This window comes from Pituophis catenifer, unplaced genomic scaffold (assembly GCF_029215685.1).
Source record: "Pituophis catenifer annectens isolate HBS135680 unplaced genomic scaffold, rPitCat1.0.hap2 SCAF_1, whole genome shotgun sequence".
In the NCBI taxonomy this organism is placed as follows: Eukaryota; Metazoa; Chordata; class Lepidosauria; order Squamata; family Colubridae; genus Pituophis; species Pituophis catenifer.
In genome coordinates this window covers 321,761,199-321,786,082 of record NW_027256881.1, presented here as the reverse complement: position 1 = coordinate 321,786,082, position 24,884 = coordinate 321,761,199, and the positions used below count along the sequence as shown (strand labels likewise).

The 24,884-nt window shown below is 38.2% G+C and overlaps 1 protein-coding gene across 9 annotated transcripts in view; it reads right to left on the bottom strand.

Moving 5' to 3' along the window:
* KTN1 (kinectin 1) overlaps positions 1–24,453 on the bottom strand; it is an 87,249-nt gene extending 62,796 nt beyond the window's left edge. For all 9 annotated transcript variants that reach the window (XM_070942609.1, XM_070942635.1, XM_070942644.1 and 6 more), the window contains exons 1-2: positions 24,284–24,453; positions 796–1,347 (exon numbers count right to left, since the gene is read on the bottom strand). In XM_070942609.1, coding sequence (XP_070798710.1) covers positions 796–1,318 — 523 coding nt within the window. In that variant the 5' untranslated portion in view covers positions 1,319–1,347; positions 24,284–24,453. The remainder of the gene's footprint in view (positions 1–795; positions 1,348–24,283) is intronic.
* Positions 24,454–24,884: the final 431 nt, after the last annotated feature.

The following is a 24,884-nucleotide window of genomic DNA, read 5'->3' as shown; positions in this document are numbered from 1 at the left end:
TTTATTTTTCTTTTCCTTTCCCTTTAATATATATATATATATATATATATATATATATATATATATATATATATATATATATATATATATATATATATATATATATATATATATATTAGATATAAATCCTATCTAATAGTTTTTGCTAACTACTTCTTTGGTTTACTGTATTTGGATGGAAGGAAAGTATGTGTATTGCTTATTGAACACAGAGATAATGAAACAAATCTTGCTGATTCTGATTAAGGATCCAGCAATGGTTGAAAAAAGGTAAACTTTTGAAATCCAGGTCTCTTTATGAGGTATATAGGAAATATGCTATGCCTGGATTGGCTTAATATTTTAAACCAAGCAGGTATGAAATGTCACTTACAGCTAATCCCAGATCTACCTGTCAAGAAAGAATAGGGAGCTGCCAGCAGAGCAGAGCAAAGCCTTATTTTCAAGGCTAGCAGCTTCAAGACAAATCACAGCCACATCCATAATTGCCAGGTTGTGCATTGAAAGACTGTCAAGACTTGTTTTTGAACTGTGTGCACCTCACTTTGATTCCAGTTCATCATCATCATCATCATAGATAACATTAGAAACCTGTGCCTGAACTTGCTTAATTTCACTGTTGCTTTCCCATTCCCTTACCTTTGGGTCTGTCATTTAAACTGTAAGCCTGCAGCTAATGACTCTTATTCTGTAGTGGTGATGTGACTTGCTCTTTCACACGATTAACTAATATATTGCCATCCCTCCCCCACCCCACACACACACACACAAACCCAACTAGTAACACAGTCATACCTATTCCATTTTTCTGCTTTTTCTGTCCAGACTTTTTTTTGGACCCAGCTGAATCCGAAGGTGGGGTGGGCTGTTTTGTTACAGGTACGGGCTCCACTTTTTTTCCTGCAGGCTTCGAACTCTCCAACTCCTTTGGCACAAGTTCCTCTGAGTTGCCCTTGTGTTTCTTCTCCTTCTTCTTGCGCTCCCGGAGACTGCTGGGGACCTCTGTCACGTTCAATGGAAGAGGGACAATGTGCTCCTCCTCTGACCCCAAAGCATCTGACAGTCGGAAGTCCCGAGCGGTACTCTCCGAGTCAGACTCATGGAGGTTCCCATTCTGGGCCTCTTTTTTCTTGCTCTTCTTCTTCTCTGCTTTCTTTTTATCAGTCTTACTAGGCAGAAGCTTTTGGTCCCTCCTTTGTTTGGCGAGGACTTCATCGTAGAGTGTTTCTTTCATAAAAAGCCAAAAAAAGAGGAAGATGACAGCAATCACAACCGAAGGTACTAGGATGATAAAATAGGGAGACTCGTAGAATTCCATTGTGCTTTTTCTTAACTACAAGAATAAATCTGCAAAGAAAATAAGAACAAATGAGAATAAAAATGATTAAGAAAGCTTAAAGGCAGTGTTTTTACAGCTATATCACTGAAGCAATGGTATTTCCAAATAGCTGATTAATAACAAGATTTTTTTTAAAAAACCAATAAAATAAAAATATCAATAAGGAGATTATAATGTTTAGAATAAGCAAAAGGAGAGAAACGGAGCAATATCATTTTTCATTGTGCCCGTCAGGCGCAAAGAACCAGGAACAACACAAAGTGTTGATCAGAGTAGTTTATTGCTATTGTCAGGAATCTTAACAGACTAATGCACTCACTACAGAAACTACTAGATAAGCACTGCAAAGTTTAGAGAGAATCTGCTTTCAGAGGCTTCTTCCTATCAGCAATTCAAGGCTAGCCAGTCTTTTCACTCCACTCCTCACTTCAGCTCCAGATTCCATATTGCCTGATTAGAGAGAATTCTGCTTTGATTTGCTTCTCTTAGTTGTAATTTACCAGCAGCCGTTCCAAGATAAGAATTATAACTTTAAACAATGATGCCCAAGATTGTTTTTTCTTCTTCTTCCTTTCCTCCCCATTCTTGTAGGCACTGCCTTTTAAACTATAAGATTAAAGAAACTGATGAGTCTAATTTAGAGGTCTTCAAACTTGCAGCTTTAAGACTTGTGGACTTCCAACTCCCAATTCTGGGAGTTGAAGTCCACAAGTCTTAAAGCTGCCAGGTTTGGGAACCCCTGGTCTAATTGATACATAAGATATTATATAAAACTATTAAAATCAATTTTTATGCAGTAAAATTAATGGCAAGATCAACTGTCTTCAAAAGAAAGCAGCAAGACAAAATTTGAATTTTTAATTTGCCTTAAGAAAAGTAAGAAATCCTTAGTTTATGAAAAAGACTTGCAACCTTACCTACAGAGAAGTTTAGTCAATACAATTCCTCTAAGGTGAAATGTCTACAACCCAAGTTAAAGTTAAAACAAAACTATTTATTTGATTTGTGAATGAATGCTCCAACACTGGAAGTTTTTAAGAAGAAATTGGACCTAATTTCTAAGAAATTAGATCTTTACCAGAGAGGTAGGAAATCAAAATGCCAAGTTAAGCAAGCAATGCTATGGTAATGTGATCTCATATTTGGAAGGTGCTGGAAGTCTGGATGGGAAGAATAGGCTGAAGTGAACTCTAGTAAGACCAATTTGGTGTTTGCTAAACCCCAGATTGTTTAATTCTGCATCTATGGCCTCAAATTTAACCAATGTGTCACCATTCAGGCAATTTAGATAATATATTTCCTCAATTCTTAATTTTCAGAGTTTATATTTAAACAAGTGGCAGTTGTTTTATCTTGTCCACCATCACAAATCTATGCATCTGTTTGCTATCCAATGTTTTTCTTGAGGAAGGATGAATTACTGCCCCTTCTAAGGTAATAGACAATCAATGATGCATTTTCCTCAGCTTATCCAACCTCCCATTACTTTCTCTTTTCTTCATGCCTTTTGACTGCTAGTTGATGTCCATAATGTGCTCTGCTAGTCTTCCCTCCCCTCCCCCCCCACATCCTACATATTAGCTGTTACAGCCATTATAAAGAAGGAAGGAACAAGCTATTAAGAAGTAAGAAGTCACACAACCAAGATATGGAAGAAGATGGCTTGGGTAGGAGGCCTATTTCAAGGGCTGACAAAAAGTTCCAAAGAGTGGCACATATGAAGCTACATCTTGGTGGATCACAAGCGAAACCTAAGCCAAAATTCTGATGCAACTGCAAAAAAGTAAATGCATTTCTTACTTCATCAGCAGAGGTATAGAGCCAAGATCAAGAACAAACATTACTTCTCTTTATGTTGCATTGGTCAGACTAGACTTAGACTACTGCATCCAGTTCTGGATGTGTTTTAGGAAGACTCTGACAAACTAGAGAATATCTGGAGTAAAGCAACCAAGATGATAGAGCCTGGGATATTTACCAAGATAAGAGAAAAATGTAGGGAGGCAATTTAGCTAGCTTGAGGTATCTAAAGGGCTGTCATGTAGAAGGCAGGGCAGAATTGTTCAGAGTCAAGAAGCAATATGTCTCAATCACAAGAAAGTAAATTTTGGGTGGGGAATCAGGAAAGATTCCTAATGCTACAAGTAGTTCAACAGTGAAATTGATATGTCTCAGGAGACAGTAGATTCTTTTCCACTGGAAGTGTTTAATGGAGAGTTATACTGTACTGTATTCCATGGCTATACAATTCAATTTATAACTGTGTTGTGGAATACAGTTGTTAATACCAACCCAATTCTCACTACTTCCTTCCAAGAACACAGAATATAAAAATCAATCTCCAGTTCTAGAGAGAACAAAACATAAAACAAATATACCTTAATGTCAGAAACATCTTTATTGGGCGCATGGGCTTCCTGAAGTGATTCTTGAACCACTGAAATTATGTTTGCCTCTGAAGTTAAGCATAAGCAATGAGAACAAGTGGGTAAGGTCTAGACTATCCATGGTTTGCTTAGCCAAGCATGACATGAAAACATTGGATTTAGATTTTGTGTGCATCTACAATACACAGCCTGACTTGTTCTTTAATTTCTAAGCTAGAAGATCCCCACCATTATTCTATGGCTGTTCACCGCCCTGAGTCCTTCGGGAGTAGGGCGGTATACAAATTCAATAAAATAAATAAATTCATGTGTCATATTAAGCTCACATAATCAGCTTGCAGACAGAGATTGCAGAAGGGAGCATATGAGCATTTTTATCACTAACCCATGGTTTAGTCTGGCATGCTAACTGACCTTAATGAGATGGGCACTACATTACTATTGTACATCAGTCATTACATTTCACTGGAGTCAGGAAGGAAGTGTAAATCTCCAGCGTACTAAGTGCTCTACACAATGATCTTTTCCTGAAAATGCTAAAAAAAACTATTATGTGATATTCACATTCACAAGCCAAAAAAATTATAACAGATCTCTTTGGGGAATCCAACAGAATTTTTATACACACACACACACACAAAAAGCTGTATGCTTGTGAGTAGCCAAAGTTAAATAAAATAGGATAGGCTGTGTGCCAAAGAATAATTATATGATATTAATAATTCAAATTACATTAAACAACAAAACTTTCTAACTTTAAGCTCTCAGGAAAAAGTATAGTATCATCTGTTCAATGAACATTAATCTTTTTCCTGTGGTCTAAAAGCCATACACGGATAAAACCAAATAATGCAACTCTGAATATCATGAAAGCTATCTAGATGACTTTAATCACTCTCTCTCTCTCTCATCCCAACCTACTTCACAGGGTTGTTGTGCAGAAAATTGGAATTGGAATACTTTATTTGGCCAAATATGATTAGACACCCAAGGAATCAGTTTCCAGTACAAAAGCACTCAGTGTACTTGCAAGCAACAGAGTTGATAATAATGATGACAATAATGATGATGATAACAATAACAACAATAATAATAATGTACTTATTAGGTACTTGGTTGATACCTAGGATGCTGGCAGCAACCTGTATCAACCACTAGCACCAGTCAATGGTATTTGTGATGCAATTTTGAATGTTTAGTTGACTGAGTTTCATGTTTAATGAATAAAGTAAATAACAACAACAACAACAACAATAACAATAACAATAACAATAATAATAATAATAATAATAATAATAATAATAATAATAATAATATCTGATCCGTTTTAGAGGCTGTCCCCAATTATCTGCAGCAGGAGGCAGAGCTGACAGAGAATCCCAATATGCCTCGTTGTTGTCAGGCAGACTTTGAATGTATCTGGGAGAAGGCTGCTCTCCAGCGCCATCTGGAGACCAGGCTTGCAAAGGCAGCTTGTTTACTGCCTTACTCTGCATAGCTAACGGTTGAGAGCCAAACTGGTGGGAACCGACAGGTTCATCCCTGGGCGATTTCACCCTGCCCTGTCGCTCAGCCTCTCTTTGCCCCTTGGCGATTTGACAGTCCAGGGCTTTCTGAAACCCTTTCCTCTGCCTCAGAAGTCTTTCTCAAGGCAACGACCTTCACTTTAAGTTTTGAGGCCGCTTTCTTCACCGTAGACCTCGGCACAGAGGAACTGTCTCTAGGGCCATGACTGACAACTGGGATGTCTGATTCCTCTCCTCAAGCCCTGGGGTCTCTGCCACAAGCGGCTGCAGTCTCTTACATTGTAACTCTGCCCGACAAGCAGACTCATTCCAGTTGGAACACTGCTGCGATAGGCGCGGCAATTGCCTGGCGCCAGAGTGTGTGCCCGGAGACCAAGCAGGGATTCAAGTGCCTTCGCTGAGGCGAGAGGCTAAATGGGGCTTCGGATTGGCATTCTGAGGGTTCTGGGAGGCAGGGAGCTCGTTCACGCCTTTAGTGCCGTCCCTCTGCTAGCCTGACAGCTGCGTGTTCCCTCGGCTTCTAGTGGGGTCGAACTGTGTTCTTCACACTAAGCTGGAGAAAGTGGAGCAGCAGAAACTCTGGCCCCTTTATTGAGCCCCCACGGTAGCAGCATTGAGCAGTGCTTGTTCACATTAGCCCAAACCTGTCACTCGAATACACCATCCATGGCCTTCAGCGGGATCGAGCCAAAGCTCTTCATGCTGGAAACGAGCCCGGCGGCTCCACCAGCCAAGACCGGGAGCTAGCTGACAACCTTCAGCGAAGTCGAGCTGGAGCTCTTCACACTGGAACACGTCCGGTGGCTCAACTGGCCAAGACCGGGAGCCAGCTGGCAGAATGGACTCCTTCTAGCAGTTTCCTGTTGTGTTGAGAGGAATCCAGGAATTTGATTAGGTTAAGATCGAATTGAAACATGTCTGTCCAAGCAATGAGACTGAGTCAAAAGCTGGGAACCGTTGGTAACGGAGGCATGTCCTCACAGCTCTGATAGACTCAGTCCAATCAGCTAGGAGACGAAGTCAATCCCATTCCTGGATTCTCTCATCAGCATACTGGAGAATTAGATGTTCACAGAGAGATGGCACAAGCGAAAAAACTGTCCCCGTTTCTAGTTGTCTTTGCATTCAATGCCCTATTGCACCATCCCAAGGCAAGGAGTTGAAACAGTTTATGTCCAGGATGTGAGGGGTCTGTAGATATCTTCTAGCCCTCCTTCTGGCCTGTGCAATAGACAGGTCTTCTATGGAAGGCAGGATGTTGCAACTGTTTTTTCTGCAATCTTGACTATGTGTTGGACTCTGTATCTGTCCTGTTTGGTTGCTGTACCAAACCAAAGTTATAGAAGTACAAATTACAGACTCTATAATTCCTCTGTATAACTGTATCAGCAGCTCCTGGGGCAGCCTGAATTTCCTGAGTTGCTCAAAAAAAAATTTTTTTTTTGTTTTAACTTTTTAATGATAGTTCTAATGTGATGTGTCCATTTCAAGTCCAGGCAGATTATAGAACCCAAAAACTTGGAAGGACTCTACTGCTGATACCATCCTGTAGAACAGGGGTGTCAAACTCAAGGCCCAGGGGCTGGATCTGGCCCGCGGGGTACATAGATCTGGCCTGCAAGGCTGCCTTGGAAACAGCGAAGGACTGGCCCACGGTGCCTCTGCCAGTGAAAACAGAGCTCAGGAGAGCGTCGAGTGGCCCTCCGGAGCTCCATTTTCGCTGGCAGAGGGTTGCAGGAGTCCGTCACAGCTGAAAACGGAGCTCAGGAGCCCATCTTTGCTGGCAGAATGCTTGGGTCACTACAGGCACCCCCGACATGAGTGACGTCGAATTGGCCATGCTCACCTGGCCCCTCCAAGGTCAAACACAACCCTGATGCTGCCTTCAATAAAATTGAGTTTGACACCCCTGCTGTAGAATATAGTAAAAGGGAATAAAATAGAAGGGTTAAAATAGGAGGAGGAAAGAACATTCAATATGTTTGCAACTCTGAGTTATTTATAAAAATGAAAAGGTTGGATTAAAAAACCTTAAATAATAAAAATATAAATACTACATTTGTACCGGTAGCCCTTGAGACTTATGACAATTGAGCCCAACATTTCTGTTGCTAAGTAAAATAGTTAAGTGAATTTTGCCCCATTTTACAACCTTTCTTGCCATAGTTGTCACGTGAATCACTGCAGTTGTTAAATTAGTAATAGTTATTAAGTTAATCTGACTTCCCCATGATTTTCTTTGGCAGAAAGTCAGAAAAGGGGATCACATGATCCCAGTTCATTGCAACCATCACAAATATGAGTCAGTTGTCAAGGGTGCCAACATGTTGCAACAGTCGGAAGTGTGAAAAACGGTCATGTCAATTTTTTCAATCCTGTTGTACAGTAACTTTGCACGGTCACTAAACGAACTGTTGTAAGTCAAGGACTACCTATATTCTGAATTCCAAGTATCAACATTCTTGTTCTAAACTACTTTTCCCTGATCTGATAAATGTCATAGTCATCATTAAATAATAGTATTTGCTACTCTATAAAGACTTTAGCCTCACAATTATCAAAAGTCTGTATTAGAGCAATGAACCTTCTGAAAAATCTTTTTATATTCAGAACAGAACATGAATTGCATTAATTATTCTGTAGTTAAATTTCTTAAAGTGTTTCTGAGAGCCAAAAGAATTCAGAGTAAATGGGTTAAACCAAACCTATTCCAATCTAGCGCCTCCTAGATGTGCTGGATTACAATTTATATAAATCTCAGATAGAGAAAGCTAATCAACAACAGTTATTTGTGCCATCTAACAATTAGGCTGTTATATAATTTTTAAATTACTGGATGGGATGCAACTTTCAGTCAAATAATAGTCAAGTCTTCCCATTTCTCCAATCTTTTGAACAGAAGACTAAATACTGTGTAAGTGCTATGTAAGCATGCCAGATCACAGTTGGAGAATGGTACAGCTATAAACTGAATATTGCATTGAGCAAGTGGAATCAGGGAGTTAAGCAGAGAGGTAGCGAGCTCTCAAGAGCATTTGAAAAGTTAATACATAGTTAATATGTATTTTAATATGTAGTATGATTGAAATGTCTGCAATACTGAGAACCTTGGTTTAGAATAGTTTATAACAAATCTGAAAGAAATTAAGGAGAGTATGAATCCTCTTTGTACAATATTTCCTGCATAATGAACCACAGAACCCCACAAGTTTGAATATATCTTTGACAGTCAGTAAAGTCTAAAGAGTGAGACAGGCAACACATCAGACTTTATTAATACAGTCAAACATGAGTAATCATGAAGTTCAGCATCATCTGAAAGTCATACATTGCTCATCCATACCCTGGATTAGAAGAAGACACAGATTCAAAATTCCCCTAAATGTAAAGAACCATTGAGATGACCTTAAAAAAACTATGCAGAAATGGTTAATTGAGGACAGCTAACATAGCACACAGGAGGATGAAATTGGAAAGGATTGCTAGATATACCACTTTGAGTTTCTGGAGGAATATAAATACAAAAACCAAGTGACTAAATTATTACTTGTGAGGTATCATTATAAATCTGATAAACTGAAAGCAATGCATATTTATATTATTTAAAGAAGCACTGCTTCATTTCTATTTTCATATTCTATTTTCTATGTTCTTAGCCAGCTTTTATTATTTTTGTTAATAAAGTTATAATAAAGCCAGTTTGATCTATTTTTAAACATAGGCAAAGTCCAAAGTCTTTTAAATCATGCAACTCTTCTCTTGATTAAACTGATCCAATTAAGCCTTTTGTTGAGTACAAACTCAGCCCTCTAAATATCCTCTGGGTAAATGCTTTACATTCCAACTATAACAGAGACGCATCAAGTCAAACCTATAGTCCTTTGAAAAAGAAAGATCTGAGCAAAGTTTTTTTGCTTTTAAAAAAAATTGGGAGTATACCCTCCAGAAGTATTTGGTTTTAATCAAATTCAAAACATTTTTATAGGAAAAATATTTTAGGTATTTTAAAATTAATATAATACTATATTAATGCATTTAAACCAAGAGTTTGCTAGTATGTCAACAATGTCAGCATTAGACACAAGTTTTAAACATGAGTACATTCTCCCAAAAAGAGCATTCCTTGAATCCCAGCTATTACTGGATTTGTAGGTAATGGCTATATTAGGGAATGTATTTGTGCCAAAAATGACTACTCTTGAGTTGGCTGGATTTGGCAACAGGTATCCCACCTTGGGGGTTGGACTGGAAGGTCCCTTCCAACTCTGTTGTTCTATTCTATACCTTGTCTAGTGCCTGACTACTCTTAAAAATGCTTCTATATATTTTAATTGGTATAAAATATAGTGGGTAGACTATTAATCAGAACAAATTATACGATGTTGATTCTGAAAGACCTCCATGGGGTGTTAGTGACCTATTGGGAACAATTTGAACTGCTGGGGATGAATTTTAAAGCCCTAAATAGCTTAGGGCATCATTATTTGAAGAACTTTTCTCCTACCATGAGCCTGTCCAGTTACTTAGATCAGCAGGAGAGGATCTTTTGAAACTGCACTTATTCTTCAAAGTTGATTATCTGGCAAAGAGAAGGCTTTTTTCCTATGTGGCTATGAAATGCTCTCACAAGGAGGTATAGCCACGTGAAAAAGAAGATCTTATGCAAAGTTTTCCCCCCTTTTTAATAATTGTAAGACATATCAATATTAATAAAAGCTACAAGACCTGGCTCTTCATCCAGGTCTTCCTCATGGGAAACCAAGACCATTCACTCGATCACATTTGCCAACTTTTATCTTTACCTTTTATGATTTTATAGCATTTTTTGTTTAATTGTGGTGACTTAGCCAGAGTCATTGGGAGTCAGGCAATTTAAATTATTTTACTATTATTATATACTTTATTCATTAAACATGAAACTCAGTCAACTAAACATTCAAAAATGCATCACAAATACCATTGACTGGTGCTAATGGTTGATACGGGTTGCTGCCAGCGTCCTAGGTATCAACCATCTTCTTAAGATGTACAATGTTCCAAGTAGCACAGTTTTTTGCAGTTCCGCTGGTGTTATTACAGGAAGTTGCAATTTGTTGATGTATCTTATAAAATTCTTGGACATGGTACCAAGTGCCCCGATGACAATGGGTATCACTGTTACATGTTTCATCCATAATTGCGTAGTCTCAATGGCCAGGTCGTGATATTTCGTGATTTTTTCCAGTTTACTCTTCCAGTTACTACTACTACTACTACTACTATTATTTCTCCATTCATATAGTATATAAAGATAAATATGATGTAGCTGAAGAACTATAAAAATCAATTTTGCTAATCTTTATTTACCCAAAAAGAATATATTTCATTTCCTTCTGTGGAAAAATTAAGTATCTTTGGTATTAATACTTAGTATTGTTCCTTTTGCCAGAAACAATCTCAAGCAGGTGTCCCAAAGGTGCTTTTTCAAAAGGCAACTGGATTTTATTTTTCTTGAAGGTGTTTTGCTTCTCATTCAAGAAGCATCCTCAGTTCAGACTGAATGCTGGGGAATGAAAGGATTTATATTTCTTATAACTCTCTACCATTCTGACATTGTCTGGAAGGAATTTTCCTACTTGTCCATCCAGAATGTTTTCACCTATGCAAAGTTTGAGAAGTTTCTTGCCTTCACAGCCAATTGCAAGTCACCCGACAGCACCTCAATGGGATTTAGATATGGTTGTGACATGATAATTCCAGAGCCTCCATTTCTTTTCTTCTCCAGGCATTCCTTGATGGGTTGGTTGGAATACTTGGCTCACTGTCACATTGAACTTTAATTAACAGATGGACTCACATTATCCTCAAGCATCCTCTGGTACAATGAGGAATTCATAGTGGTGAGCTGCCCAAGTTCTGTTGCAACAAAGCAGTCCCAAACTATAACATTTCCACCACTCTACTTTACAGTTGGTATCAGGATTTTTTTTGGTGAAATGCTATCTTTCTGGTACTATGGTGAAATAACTCTATCCTTAATTCATTTGTCCAGAGCACATTATTCCAGAACTCCTGCTCATTGTTTAAGTGTTATGAGCAAACACCAGTCTTCTCCTGGTGTTCTTTCTGGGCAGCAAAGATTTTCTCCTGGCCATCTTCCATATAGATTTAATTGGTGCAGCTTCTTTTGAATAGTAGATGCATGCACTTTGACATCAATCATGGTGAGAGTTACTGTAGGCTATGTGATGAAATTCTAGAGTTCTTGAAAACTTCTTTCAGCATCTTACATTCTGCTCTCAGGTTGAACTTGTTGGGGTGGTCTGACCAAGTTGGCAGTTGTCTGAAATCTTCTCTACTTGTGGAAGATCCTCTATGGTGGAATGATCGATGGCTAATTGTTTGGCTATCTTTTAAAATCCCTTCCTAGCTTTGCAGGCATATATAGCCCTATTTCTGAAGGCTTCAAAATGTTTTTTGAGCTTGGCAAGATGATAGCATACACACTTCAACAACAAAGAGCAAATTAAACTAATGTTTTAGGTTTCAATAAGACGGGTTCCTCTCAGATCCTATTTAATGATGTTCTAATCAGTTGTACCTGACCTGGGGAAACCAATTCTAATTTTAGGTATTTGAGGTAGTGATAAATGTTGAGGTGTACTTACTTTTCATACATGTGAAACTGCATATATGCTTATTTAAATTAAGATAAATGGTGCATGATATTTGTTATATTATATCCCCATAGATCAATACTGTTGAATGTCACATATCTACATCTGAAATATATAGAAAAAATCAAAAAATTTCAATGGGGTGTACTAATTTTTTCACATGATTATGTTTGGTTCACAAGCCATCAGACTGTGTAATGATAGAGAGATGAGGTTAGCACATGTGGAATGTAGATTTTGAAGATTTCCCTCAACTGTTCATTAGGAACACGCACAATTTATCCCTACAAAAAAGACAAGCAAAACTTCAGAGGTTCTCAATCACATTCCAATTTGAAAAAGAAATTTCAGCAGATAGCAGCAGTTGGCTTGGAAGATACAAAAAGTCAAGCTGAGCTGGTATCTGGCTAGGCATAATAGGAGAAAAGCTACATTAGTCCATGGTGGCAAAAAATGCATCTGGTGAAGTGAGCTGCAGTTCACAAAAGCTTATGCCTTTTCCTAAAAGCTCTAAGCTGGAAAAAGTGCTACCCAACTCTTTCTGATTTCTTGGACAGAAACCACCTGGAAATGTCAAGAGTGATAAATTATCATGGAAATCTTAAAAACCCAAAAGGTGGTAATGGCAAATATTTTCTGCATTATTGTCAAAAAAATTATAAAGACATGTCCCCATAGAAACCAGGACTCAACTTACTTCTCTCAAGAATTAAAAAGAAAAACACATTCTTCTTTTATCATTCTTTCCTAACCACATTTCCAAACAAGTGAAGGAAGAAAGCTCTCCTCCACAAAGTTATGTCTAAATACTATAAGGAGTATTATAATATAAATAATATATTATAAATAAATTATTATAAATAATCATTGTAGGTAAATACAAAATGCCAGCAAAATCTGAAAATAATTTATGTTGGGAGTATTATATGAAGGTGATATAAACCCCCTCCCCCCCAAAAAAGCAACCAATTTACTATGTCCCATATCCAGGATCAACAATCAAGGCATTACAAGGTTCTGAAAACAGCAGAGTTGATGTCTCTTTTTTGTCAATTTGGAGACATAATCAACATGAAAACTGGAAAGCACAGCATTCTTCTTTTCTCAAACATGTAGGTAAAAAAATGTAGCTTGGCAAAGTTTCAAGGACTTGGAATGGGGCAGGGAAGAGAAAACAGAGAATTGCTGCATTTTTGCAATTTTCATGTCAAGAGTATAATAACCTGGCCAATGGCAATCATGAAATATTTACTCAGTCTTATCCTCATGGAGAGCAAGTTCACTGCAACCCAGCATATCTGAAAGACATAAAACTGGAAAAAGAGCCTGTTGCATTCATAGTAGAGAGGACAGAGGAATCTATGCCCACTTGTTTTGTTTAAAACTTATTTTCTCTTAATTCAAGACAGACAATTCCTTCCTTTACAAAATAAGCCACAGCATCTATGTAAAGTTTTAAAGTGAAGGGGAGGAGAATGTGGAAAGCAATGGGGGGGGGGAGGAGTTTGAACAGTTTAAATTTAAAACAGTTTTTAAAAAGCACAAAATAAGTATATGAGAATGCTAAGTGTTATAACTAGTTAACAGATTTCTTCAATTGCCAGGCAAGATTCAGTATCTTAATGCTTAATCCTATTTTCCAGTAGGAAAATGTGGACAAATGAACTGACATTTACACTGAATTATCTGAAAAGATTTATTTAATAAAATGATGTATCACTGATATTTAACACCTGAAAAATTGACAAAGGTGTATACTGGAATGTCAAACAAATGTTGCAAATGTAACCAATGTGAGGGTACCTTTTACCATTTATGGTGGACCTGTAAAAGTGCTAAGAAATATTGGGATTAGATAGGTTTGCTGATCCAGATGATTCTTAAAGTTGATGTACATTTGAAACCAGAATTGTTCCTTTTATGGTTGATGGATAAACAGAATGAAAGTAAATATTGGACTGTGTTCTTATATATGACAACTGCTGCAAGGCTTTTATAAAGGCAGAAGGATATGCAAATTCTCACGAATGGATCATGAAGTTAATGGAACTGATGAAGATGGCAAAACTGACTACTTTGATTAAAGATAACATTTTAACTGCTTTTTCCCCTGCATGGAAACCCCTTTTTGGATTTTCTGTTCAATAAAGATAAAAATGAATTTTTACTTTGAGATTTGAGGATTAGATGTGTTTGATTATAGCAGTATTATATACTGTATAAGATATACATTTTGTTTATGTCATTTTATAGTTTTATACATTGAATATATGTAGTTGTGAAGCTGTTATGATTATGGTTTATCAGTTTTATTCAGATTAAGAGGTCATATTATACAGTGTTATATTTTATTGATATATATATTTTATATTTTCATTTTGTATGTTTTTGTTAAAGTAAAATAAGAGAATGTTATATCTTATAATTGTATCCATATTGAAGATAATTGGAAGGACCTTTTTTGTTATTGTTTTATGTCACTTTTTAAATTTTCCCTGTTATTCCTACTTTCCCCTTTTTGTTGTAATTTTGCATTTTAACTTTCTATCTTTGATATTTAATAAAATTTGGCATATAAAAAAGATTCAGTATCTTAGTGCAGAGATGCATGACTTCCGTATAGGAGTATCATATTTTTTAATATCCAATCAGGAAAGTGAGAACATGCTCAAAATTCACTCCCACTTTGTCTTAGTTAGCCCACAGTGTGCTTGTGCATGAAAAAGAGAAGCAAAACCAGAGTGAATAGACAGGTACTGGGTTTCCTCAAAAATATGACCTACCCTGAAATTAAATCCCAGCTTGATTTTTACACATGCTCCCAATACAAGCCCTACCCCCAAATTAAGCCCTAATTAAGATCCTGCCCACCCCAGGGTGCAGTAGGAGAAGCGAGGTGCACAGGTAAAAATTAAGCTAGGACGGGATTGGGGGTGGTGGAGCTGCCTCTACTTACCTCGCACACCCCGACACCTGCCTCATCTTCTTCTGTGGCCACTTCTTACAGCTGCTTGCTGTGACTCGCACGCATCGCCTTGGCCTCCATTTCGCCATCAGAGGCCTTCTGGAAAGCCCTCTGCAACCAAGAAATGAGGTCCGGATTGACGCGCGCGTCACCCCCGGCCTCCATTTCGCTGTCAGAGCCTTCCAGAAAGTCCTCTGCAGCTGATAAAAGAGCTCCAGATCGATTTCTCAGCTGCAGAGAGCTTTCCGGAAGGCTCTGATAGCAAAACGGAGGCGGAGGGCGGCACGTGTGAGCGGCAGCAAGTGGCTGCGAAAGTGGGCAGCACCAGGCTCCTTCTGGGCAGGGCTGTCAGTGCCACCGCTGTGAAGTGAGTCAGTAATTAGATCCCCTGAAAAGAAGCCCTTGTTGTTTTTTCGGGGGTCAAAAGAAAATAAGACCAGGTCTTATTTTCAGGGAAACACGGTAGTTGTGCCTTGCCATCTGTCAAAAACTTCTGCCATGTTATCACTTCTAAATTAATTATGATCTTTAGTCACTACTGATCAGCAGATATTATCTGCAATACTATTTAACAAATCAAAAGAACTTTTAGAAGAATTTTGTTTTTGTTCATTAAAGTTTTCATTTATGATAACTGAATCTGTTTCAAGGGGGAATGCTCCCTCAACCTAGCTCAAACTAGTTCTCTCTTTATTAAGCAAACAACCAAGCTCAGAGAGCACCAAGAACTCCAGAGCTCTTTATTATCCTTTCAAAGGGATAGGCAAAAACATTATTTATTCAAGTATGCTTTCAGGATGTAAATACTTTTGACCTTCTGAGCTTCACGGGTGTTCGATTTTGGAACATTTTGTCTGCTCTTTTTAAATATTCCTTCTGCTTACTATTTTGAATATTTTTCTTTTCTGAGAAAGCAAAATATATATTCAATAAATAAAATAAATTTAAAATTTATGAAGAAAAACATTTCAGGAAGAAAAAATTGGTCTTAAAGATGACCTCAATTTACTATTGACATCTAGTCAGAATAACAGAATAACAGAATTGGAAGGGATCTTGGAGGTCTTCTAATCAACCCCCTACTCAAGCAGGAGACTACTATGGTATTTCAGACAAATGAAATCTCTTAAAGAAGAGATGTCCAGTCTCTTCTTTAAAACCTCCAATATTGGTGCACAACTTCTGGATGCATTTCAACATATAAAAAACAAGAAATAATAAAATAATAAATAAAATAAAAATAATAACATAATAAAATTAAATAAATAAAAATAAATAAATAAATAAAAATAACCATTCCAGAATCAGTCATCTATAGCTCCATAAATACTTAATGTTCAGTTTGGGAAAATTATTATTAGAAATAAACAGTAAATACATTAAAATTGTTCTGAAATCCAAGAAATTTAATGTTCTTAATAATAATAAACCAAGTTTCGAATTATATGAAACAAAGGGAAATAAATCAAAACAACATTTCCAAGAGGAAATATATGTTAAGCCACATCAAGAAATAAAATATCAACATATATTTTTGAAGTTAGAAAAAAAAAAGAAGTAACTAAATGGGTGTCAGTTCCTTCTAAGGGGTTTTCTATCTTTGATACAAGGAAAAAGAACCCTCAAAAATGATTGCCTTTACATAAACGTATGCACAACATATATTCTTAGTGAATGTTTCCAAATGGTTTTTCCTTATGGATTATTGTAAGTGTTTAGATTTGTACGTCACATGGGTGTATTTACAAAAATGGATGGAGACAAGGAGCTTACAAATCACTTCCTTCCCACTACATAATGCCAAGCCCTTCAATTCCATCCTTACTTCACAGATTCTCTGTTTTTTGAATCAGCGGTGAAATCTGGCCAGTTTTATCCGGCTCACGCAGACTGGTACCACCGGCAGCAGGTGGCTCCGCCCACCCTCCAGGACATCATTATGTCCCGTTTGTTACCCTCTGCGCAGAGCGCCCGCACGCTCCTGTTCCCGAACCGGTAGCGAAAGTAAGTGGATCTCACCGCTGTTTTGAATCCCACTTTTTCACTGATTTTTTTCTATTAAATCCCAGACCTGGCTTACTTATTTCATACTCACTTTCTGCAATGACTCTTACTGGAATTCCATTAATTTACATGCAAGTATCTGATTTTGCCTGGATTCAAATATCATCCTTGAGATTACGTAATAACTTGCTGAATAAACCACAGCGGTCTGCTTCAAAAAAGCTTCATGTACTGTATATTCATAGCCTTTCAGTGCATATTTTGACATCTAGAACTAACAATTAAACCAATAAGCAAACTTGAAAATGTTAATTAAAGGTCATATATGCAAGGAAATTATCAGTTAAAAATTAACTCTCAATCTTGTCATCACTGAGAGTTAATTTTTAACTGTTGTCTTGACTGTGTGCACAGGATAAATTAAATTATATAAGGATGGAAATATCTTTAGTGATTGAAAATTCCTAAAATGTTGTTTTGGTATTTAGAAATTTAACTATAATTTCACTCATGTCCCTGCATAAATATTGCACAATTTTGACCTTTTTTTGGAACTTAATTTTCTGGTTTTAGAATAAGAGAATGAAAGCAAAGAAAATGAACAACGTTAAACAGCACTAATAGTTAAGATTTCAGTCAATTCTCCTTTTTTGACTTGCTAATCTTATCAGAATTCAGAACTGAAATCACAATTTTATTAAAAGGCGGCAGCTTTTTCAGATTTACAGAGGAAAAAATGCCTCAGTAATCCTTTTATATCTCCACTGTTCCAATGACAGAATTCTTTGCCTTCCAGCTCCTCCCAAAATTGCATTCTACATTTCGCAGTGGGAGACAATGAAGAAAACTTCCTGCAATGACCAAAGTTCATTAGTTCTCACAATGACAAAGCTCATAATCTAGTTCAAACTGCAGCTAAATGCACTTTGCCCTCTATTCTGCAAAGCAGAAATAGGTGGAGCACAGAATGACTATGGGGACAGGAAAGAGAAAAATGTTTCATAGCTAGTTGCATCATCATACCACCCTGCACAAGCTTGAACAAGTCTAGGTTTTTTTTAAATATAGCATGAGACACAATACAACTCTCAATATTATTCTCAGAAAGGAAGAGTAAATGTGCTTTAAAATCCCGAATGTTATGGGCTTCACACAGAGCTGAGTTACCGGCAGACAATACTACATATTTTACAGTATGTATATTATTACGTGTTTTGAAAGACAAAATAAAAATCTAGAATTTATCAAAAGAACAGAAATATGATTTCCACCAGTTTTATATTTTATATACTAATCTTCATTTTAGTGTAGAAAAAATATTTTAATTATGAAAATTGTACATGACTGTAGAAGTTCAGCAAAGGTAGCTGCAAAACTAAGCTTTAGAATAAATGCCACTGGTTTTTGTTTTTATTTAGCATTAGCACTCTGCTAGGAAATGTCCAGAATAAAGACAAAATTATACTAAATAAGTGGGAAGAGAAAATTAAAAGGACTCCTTCCAACAAAACTTTGACTAAATTACTTTTACTAAGAAGTTTTTTCTGATGCTTTCAATAAATGGACTACGAAAAGCTCATTCAATTTAGGCAAACAAAAGAACAATCAGAACCATGGCCTAAATGAAACAAATATAATTAACAAATACTCCCCCTATATCTATTTCAGTTATGGGATGCTTAAAAACAGGTAGTCCTCAGCTGACTTAAAACAGCTTGTTTAGTGACCAAAATTAAAAAGAGTATTGAAAAAGTGATTTATGACTGACTGTTTTTCATACTACAACAGTGGCAGCATCTCGATGGTCACGTGATCAAAATTCAGACATTTGGCAACTGACTCATATTTATGACAGTTGCAGTGTCCTGGGGTCATGTGATTTCCTTTTGCACCTTCTGACAAGCAAAGTCAATGGGGAAGCCAGATTCACTTAACAAGCATGTTACCAGTACTAACTTAACAACTGCAGTGACTCACTTAACTACTGCTGCAAGAAAGGGGCAAAATAAAATAGGGCAAAACCCACTTAACAACTGTCTCACTTAGCAACAGAAATTTTGAACTCAACTATGGTCTAAGTCAAGAACTACCTGTTTCTGCGTTTCTACACACAATATATGCAATAGAAATAAGAGAATTTGTGTGTTTGTGCATGTGTGTACATAACAGTAACTGTCCCAAAAGAGTTGAACTACTACTCCTAGCAATCCCAGCATCGTGCTAATATTGACGGCTACTGGGAAATGCAGTTCGGGAACAACAGGCTGGCCAGGGGTTCTTCCATATCTGTGAGGAAGGGTGGAATGACAAAAATGGGAGAGGGGTTGAATCAGACCACACAATCCTCATAAGAATCAAAGACTTGCTGACTGTTCTTACCAACTCATACTAATCAATGATCTCATTTAACAATTTGGCTAATCAAATATTGCAATCAAGACAGACACTATCCTATTACAAAGAATCAGTACCATGCTTCAATGGTTATTTTGTAGGCAATCTTCAAATAAATGCTACTCAGCACTTGATTTGATAAAAAGATGATTACACCAAGCTGAAATTGCTATAAGTGAAACTTACAGCTTGTTCCTATGAAGAATCAGACATTTTCATGTCCACATCTAAGAATCCACCGGTCTGGACACATCTTACATATAAAAGCTCTGTCAAGAATACTTTCAGAGCTTTTTAAAGTCTACCTAATATACTTTCAGAGCTTTTTAAAGTCTAACTACTTAGATTAAAAGGCTGAAATGTCACAGTTGTTTGCCTAGTAACTTTAAACAGTTCTTTAATATTTTTATAATTCAAGTAAATATATTTTAATTAAAAAATTACTCTGAGGTAAGATTGGCGGCCAATAAGTTTTACAAATAAATTTATTTATTTATTTATTTTATTTATTTATTTTGTCGCATTTCTATGCCGCCCAACTCACAAGATCCTGCTGTAGAAAATCAAAATCCTCCTAAGTTTTCAGCCTATTATCAGGCTAAACTTTTCAGCAGATCCAAAATACCACTCAGAAGCCAGAAAACTCATGCATACGTCATATGGAATTTCCTGCCATTAATCTTTGCAAAGTTTAGAGCACAATCCATCAGCATATTTAGGAATAAACACTACAGAATTTTATTCAGAAACCATATAGACAATACGTATAACACTGCAAATTTTTCTGAACACAAGGGATTGCATTGCACATTATTCAGGGACAACTTTGTCATTGCAAGGAGACCACTAAGCATTTCTGTACCTCAAGTCTTGCCATACCACTAATAGATACAGAGGTGTTATTTATTACAGTATATATTTATAACATCTTATATTATAGAAAGCTTAATGAAAAATATTCTCATGATACAACAGGTAGATAGAAATAATTCAGCCTTTCCCAAATAAGTCTTCTCTAAAAAAAAGGTTGGACTATGATTCCTGCTGTAGACCATACTATTTCAGAACAGAAGTTTTAACTAATGTATATGGAAACATCAGTTTGAAAAATGTGAATATGAAATACAACTAATAAAAACTCCTTTGGGCTTTCTTCATTCCCACTCCCCAAAAAGGCCTTATATTTTGGAATGGAGAAGGGCATTACAGAATACTCCTAAAATCCATATTACAGGACAACCCCAAAGGAAGGAGAACCATATTACTTTTGTAAACTTTTGCTCACCATCAAATGCATGGAATGGCTAACTCCTACATTAATTTAATTTGCCATTCCATACATCTGACGCAAAGGAGCCATGAATCAATGTGCACTGGTGCTATATTTCATAACAGTAACAAATACCAACAAAATAATTTAAACACTGAGAGTTTATTTATTAAATTTATACACCATCCATCACAGTGTTAGGCAGCAATCAGTTTACATTAACACAATCTCAGTTCCAAACTCAGGTTAATTGCCTTTGTGACTTGAAAATCTTACATTTTTTACACAGGCATTCCAGAGATCCTGTCTAAACTTCATTTTCTGAATAGATGTGGGGTGGGGTAGGGGAAAGGAGACAAAGAACATTATTGTAAACTTTGCTTATTTAGGTAATAGGGCTACACAATCTGGCATTCAGCTGCAAACCTAAGCAGATACTTAATTTGTGGTTCCATTGAAGTCTATTGTACAAACAAAAAATATATATTTGGGACTGCTTCATTTGCTATTCTATTAACATAAAACTCTTTTCTTAATTCAGTAACACTTGAGGCGGTTTCTTTTAGGGATATGCAAGCAAACAAATCCTTAGAACATTCTCAGCAAACAATCATTAAAGATCACAGAGAACCAATTTTATTATGCTGAATTATGATGATTAAAACATGACAAATACTATATGAGTCTCATCATAGGCAGCTTAAAGAGATGCACTGTAATAGAAACAGTTATACTCAGAAAATATAATGGATATAGTCCTTTGCTTCCCATCTGCCTTTAAAGAACATATGCAATACTTTTAAAAAGGACAAATGGTGTTGGTGCAATGAAAAGACAGTTTTCCTTTGTATACTGCAGTGCTAAATGTTGTCAATCAACCAAAATAATGAAAAGGGGGAGAATTGCATTAAAATGACAAAATTATTCTGTTTAAGCCATTATTTTTCTCTATTTCACAGTCATCTCCAAAGTCCAATGACAATTTTATTTATTTTTATTTTTATTAAATTTGTATACCACCCTTCTCCTGCTGGACTCAGGGTGGTGCACAGCCAAAAATAAAAAACATTCCAATACAAAATTTAATTTTTTTTTAAAAGAATTACACAACTTTGGCCCAAAATTTAAAACATCCCAACTAAAACCCATAGACAATTAAAAATCTAATATCTCAAAAGGGGGGGGGGGATTTATGCCAGCCCTGCTTGGTGGAAAAGAAAAGTTTTTAGGGCACGGCGAAAAGCCTGGATATCATGTGTATCTGCTATCATGCGTATCTCCGGGGGCAAATCATTCCAGAGGGCAGGTGCTGCCACAGAGAAGGCCCTCCCCCTGGGGGTCACCAGCCGACACTGCCTGGCTGATGGCACCCTGAGGAGTCCCTCTCTGTGGGAGCGTACTGGCCGGTGGGAGGCTATCGGTGGCAGAAGGCGGTCCCGCAAATACCCAGGTCCTATGCCATGGAGCGCTTTAAAGGTGGTAACCAACACCTTGAAGCGCACCCGGAAGACCACGGAAGCCAATGCAGCTCACGCAGGAGAGGCGTCACATGGGAGCGCCCCCTCGCTCCCATAATCCCCAGCACGGCTGCATTCTGCACCAGTTGGAGCCTCCGAGTGCTCCTCAAGGGGAGCCCCATGTAGAGAGCATTGCAGTAGTCCAGGCGGGAAGTGATGAGTGCCTGAGTGACTGTGTGTAAGACAATGTGCCTTTACTGACACTAAATACTTTAGAAGGCCAGAGAATACTGAACAATATCTGTGTGCATGTGTGTATACACAACCACATTTTTTAAAAAAGGAATTATTAAAATATATTAAAATACCATTCTTTTCCCTTGCGTTTACTATATTGACATTAAATCCCAATGGGTTGAACAAACTTAACATATTTCATCCATATCAGAGGGAGACTTGTCAAAGAATGTCTTAGAACTATGATAACATTCAATCTATTTCATTATCTGATTTTGTCTGAACAACCCTCAAGCTGTTCAGGCATTCTGTGTAACAGTTCAAGAAACAATGAACCACAGCATTAAAAAAAATCAATCTCAGCCCAATGCACTGCTAGAATCATTCCAAACTATGAATTTTAAAAGAAAGGACTTAGTACAGTTCAAACACAAAAATTGTGGATCAGTTTAGGATTCTAAAATCAAGCTGACACAAATCTCAGTAAGGGGTCATAGTTCAATAGCAAAAGGTATCTTTGTTTCCATTCCTGGCATTTCCAAGGAAGGCTATGAAAAACCGTATCTTCCTATCTGAAGCCTTGGAGATCAGTTTTCATTTAATGTAATGTAGTCAATATTAACTACTATACACGGATTAACCATCTGACTGTGTAAACCAGTTTCATACAAGTTCCAATCTTGCACATACAAAATTAAAATTCCTGCTTCACAAAGAACACAAACCAGTTTGTACTTGGACATCACAGAAAACCATGATCAGTTTTAGATGCTTCTGATTTTCCTTTCACAGAAGAAATCAGAGAGCGCCTAACCAGGGGCTCATTGCAACCTATTCTATTAATACTATGTAAGAGTTCAATGTTGCTTCAAGCAGCCTTTTGTTTCCTTATCTATAACCAACCAAAAAGAATGCCTTAATGGGTTTTTTTTTAAACTTAACACTAAGTGTTGGGTTAAACATCCTTATATACATATGCTGAATGGCAGTTCTTGGATTTCCCAAAAAAGCAGCTCAGACTTGGAAAGAGGAGAAGTAGAGAAGTGAATGCACTTAGGTTTTGTGCTGAATGGACTAGCATTTTTTTCCAGTTGGATATACAATACAGAGGTCTTCTTGTTCCCCACCCATGCCACACTTAAAACACGTCAACTTGGAAGCAAGGCTGACTCAACCCCAGATATATACATCCCGAACTGCAATTCGGACCCCTTCCCAAAGATTGCCTCCCCTCCTTTTCCCCTTGCAGCTCAGTCTCCTGCACCCAATCCCTTGGGGCACATTTTGACAGAGGATAAATCCCAACAGTCTTAGAGGCAGACTCTACTTTGGACCCTTAATCTATATCTATACAAGGGCAATTATTAACTTTGATTAAAATCACGCACAAACATTAAAAAAAAAATGGGAAAGAGAGAAAGGTGGTTCCTAATAGTTTTCAGGAGAGAAAGGAATGCAAGTCCTCATTATTCACCGCACCTTCATACGGTTTCCACAGAATGAAAAGACGGGGGCTGTCGTTTCTCCCTATTTGTGAAAAAAAAAAAAAAGGAGGAAAAGAGTGCTCCAAAGACCCCGTACAAATTTAGGATACTACTGGAAGGCTGTAAAGAGTTACTTACTCTCCCGATTCACTTCCTTCCTCCACAAAGGCCGTTCTCTTTCTGGGGAGCAGAAGCAGCGCTAGAGAAACCCCCCCACACACAGGTCGGGAGTGGGGGGTTTCGGCGCCCCTTCCTTTGCCCTCACCCGCCCGCAAATAGGGCCTGCAGAGAACCTGAGGAGACTCCTCCACGCGGCCACCCTGAAACCCGCAGCCGGATGGCCCCGTCGGCCACTCCCCGCGTACCCCTCCCAGGCCTAGCGGGCCCAGGAATCCCAAGCAGCGGCCCAGTGCCACGGAAGCAGCCCCGTTAAGCGCTCCCGCCTCCTCGCTCGGGCGGGCCGCCGCTGCTGCTGCTGCTGCTTACGAAGCGGCTGCCCTCACAAGTCCCGAAAAGGGAATCAGAACAGGAGGAGATGGCGGCCGCCCGCCCGGAGCGACGTACCTGAGGAGGGCAGGAGCCTGGCAGCCGGCGGAAAGGGGAAGAAAAGCTGGTAGGAGGAGGAGGAGAAGGAGAAGGAACGGTGTCGGCGGCAGCGAAGCCAGCAAAGAACAGGCGGCGACGGCTCCGCCTCACACGACGGGCCTTTCGAGGCGGAGAGGAGCCGGGGAGGGAGGGGGAGAGGCGGTACCGACACGTCCGCGGCGTCGGCCCGACCCGGCCCTTCATACATCCAGACAGTCATCCATCGCTTCCTCTCCCCGCCCCGCCGCCTGTTAAAGGGGCGAACGACTCTCGGCCTCCCTCCCTCCCTCCCTCCCTCCGTGGAGCAAAACCGGCGGCTGTTGGCACTCTTATTCCCGCAGCCTTCGACTGACTAGAACAGCCCTCTTTGCGGAGTGGGATCTCTGTACATCCTCAACGACACGCATATCCTCCTCGCGATCTCCGGCCCAGATCTTGGCCATCGGTGGAGACCGTGAAGGAAGAAGGGTGCCTCTGAGAATATGCGAAGTGCCCGCTTTCCATCGCTCGGCTTCTCCGCACGATAGAGACGAAGGGGGCAACCAAGATTTGGACTGGATTGCTTATAGCTGCCGTTGCA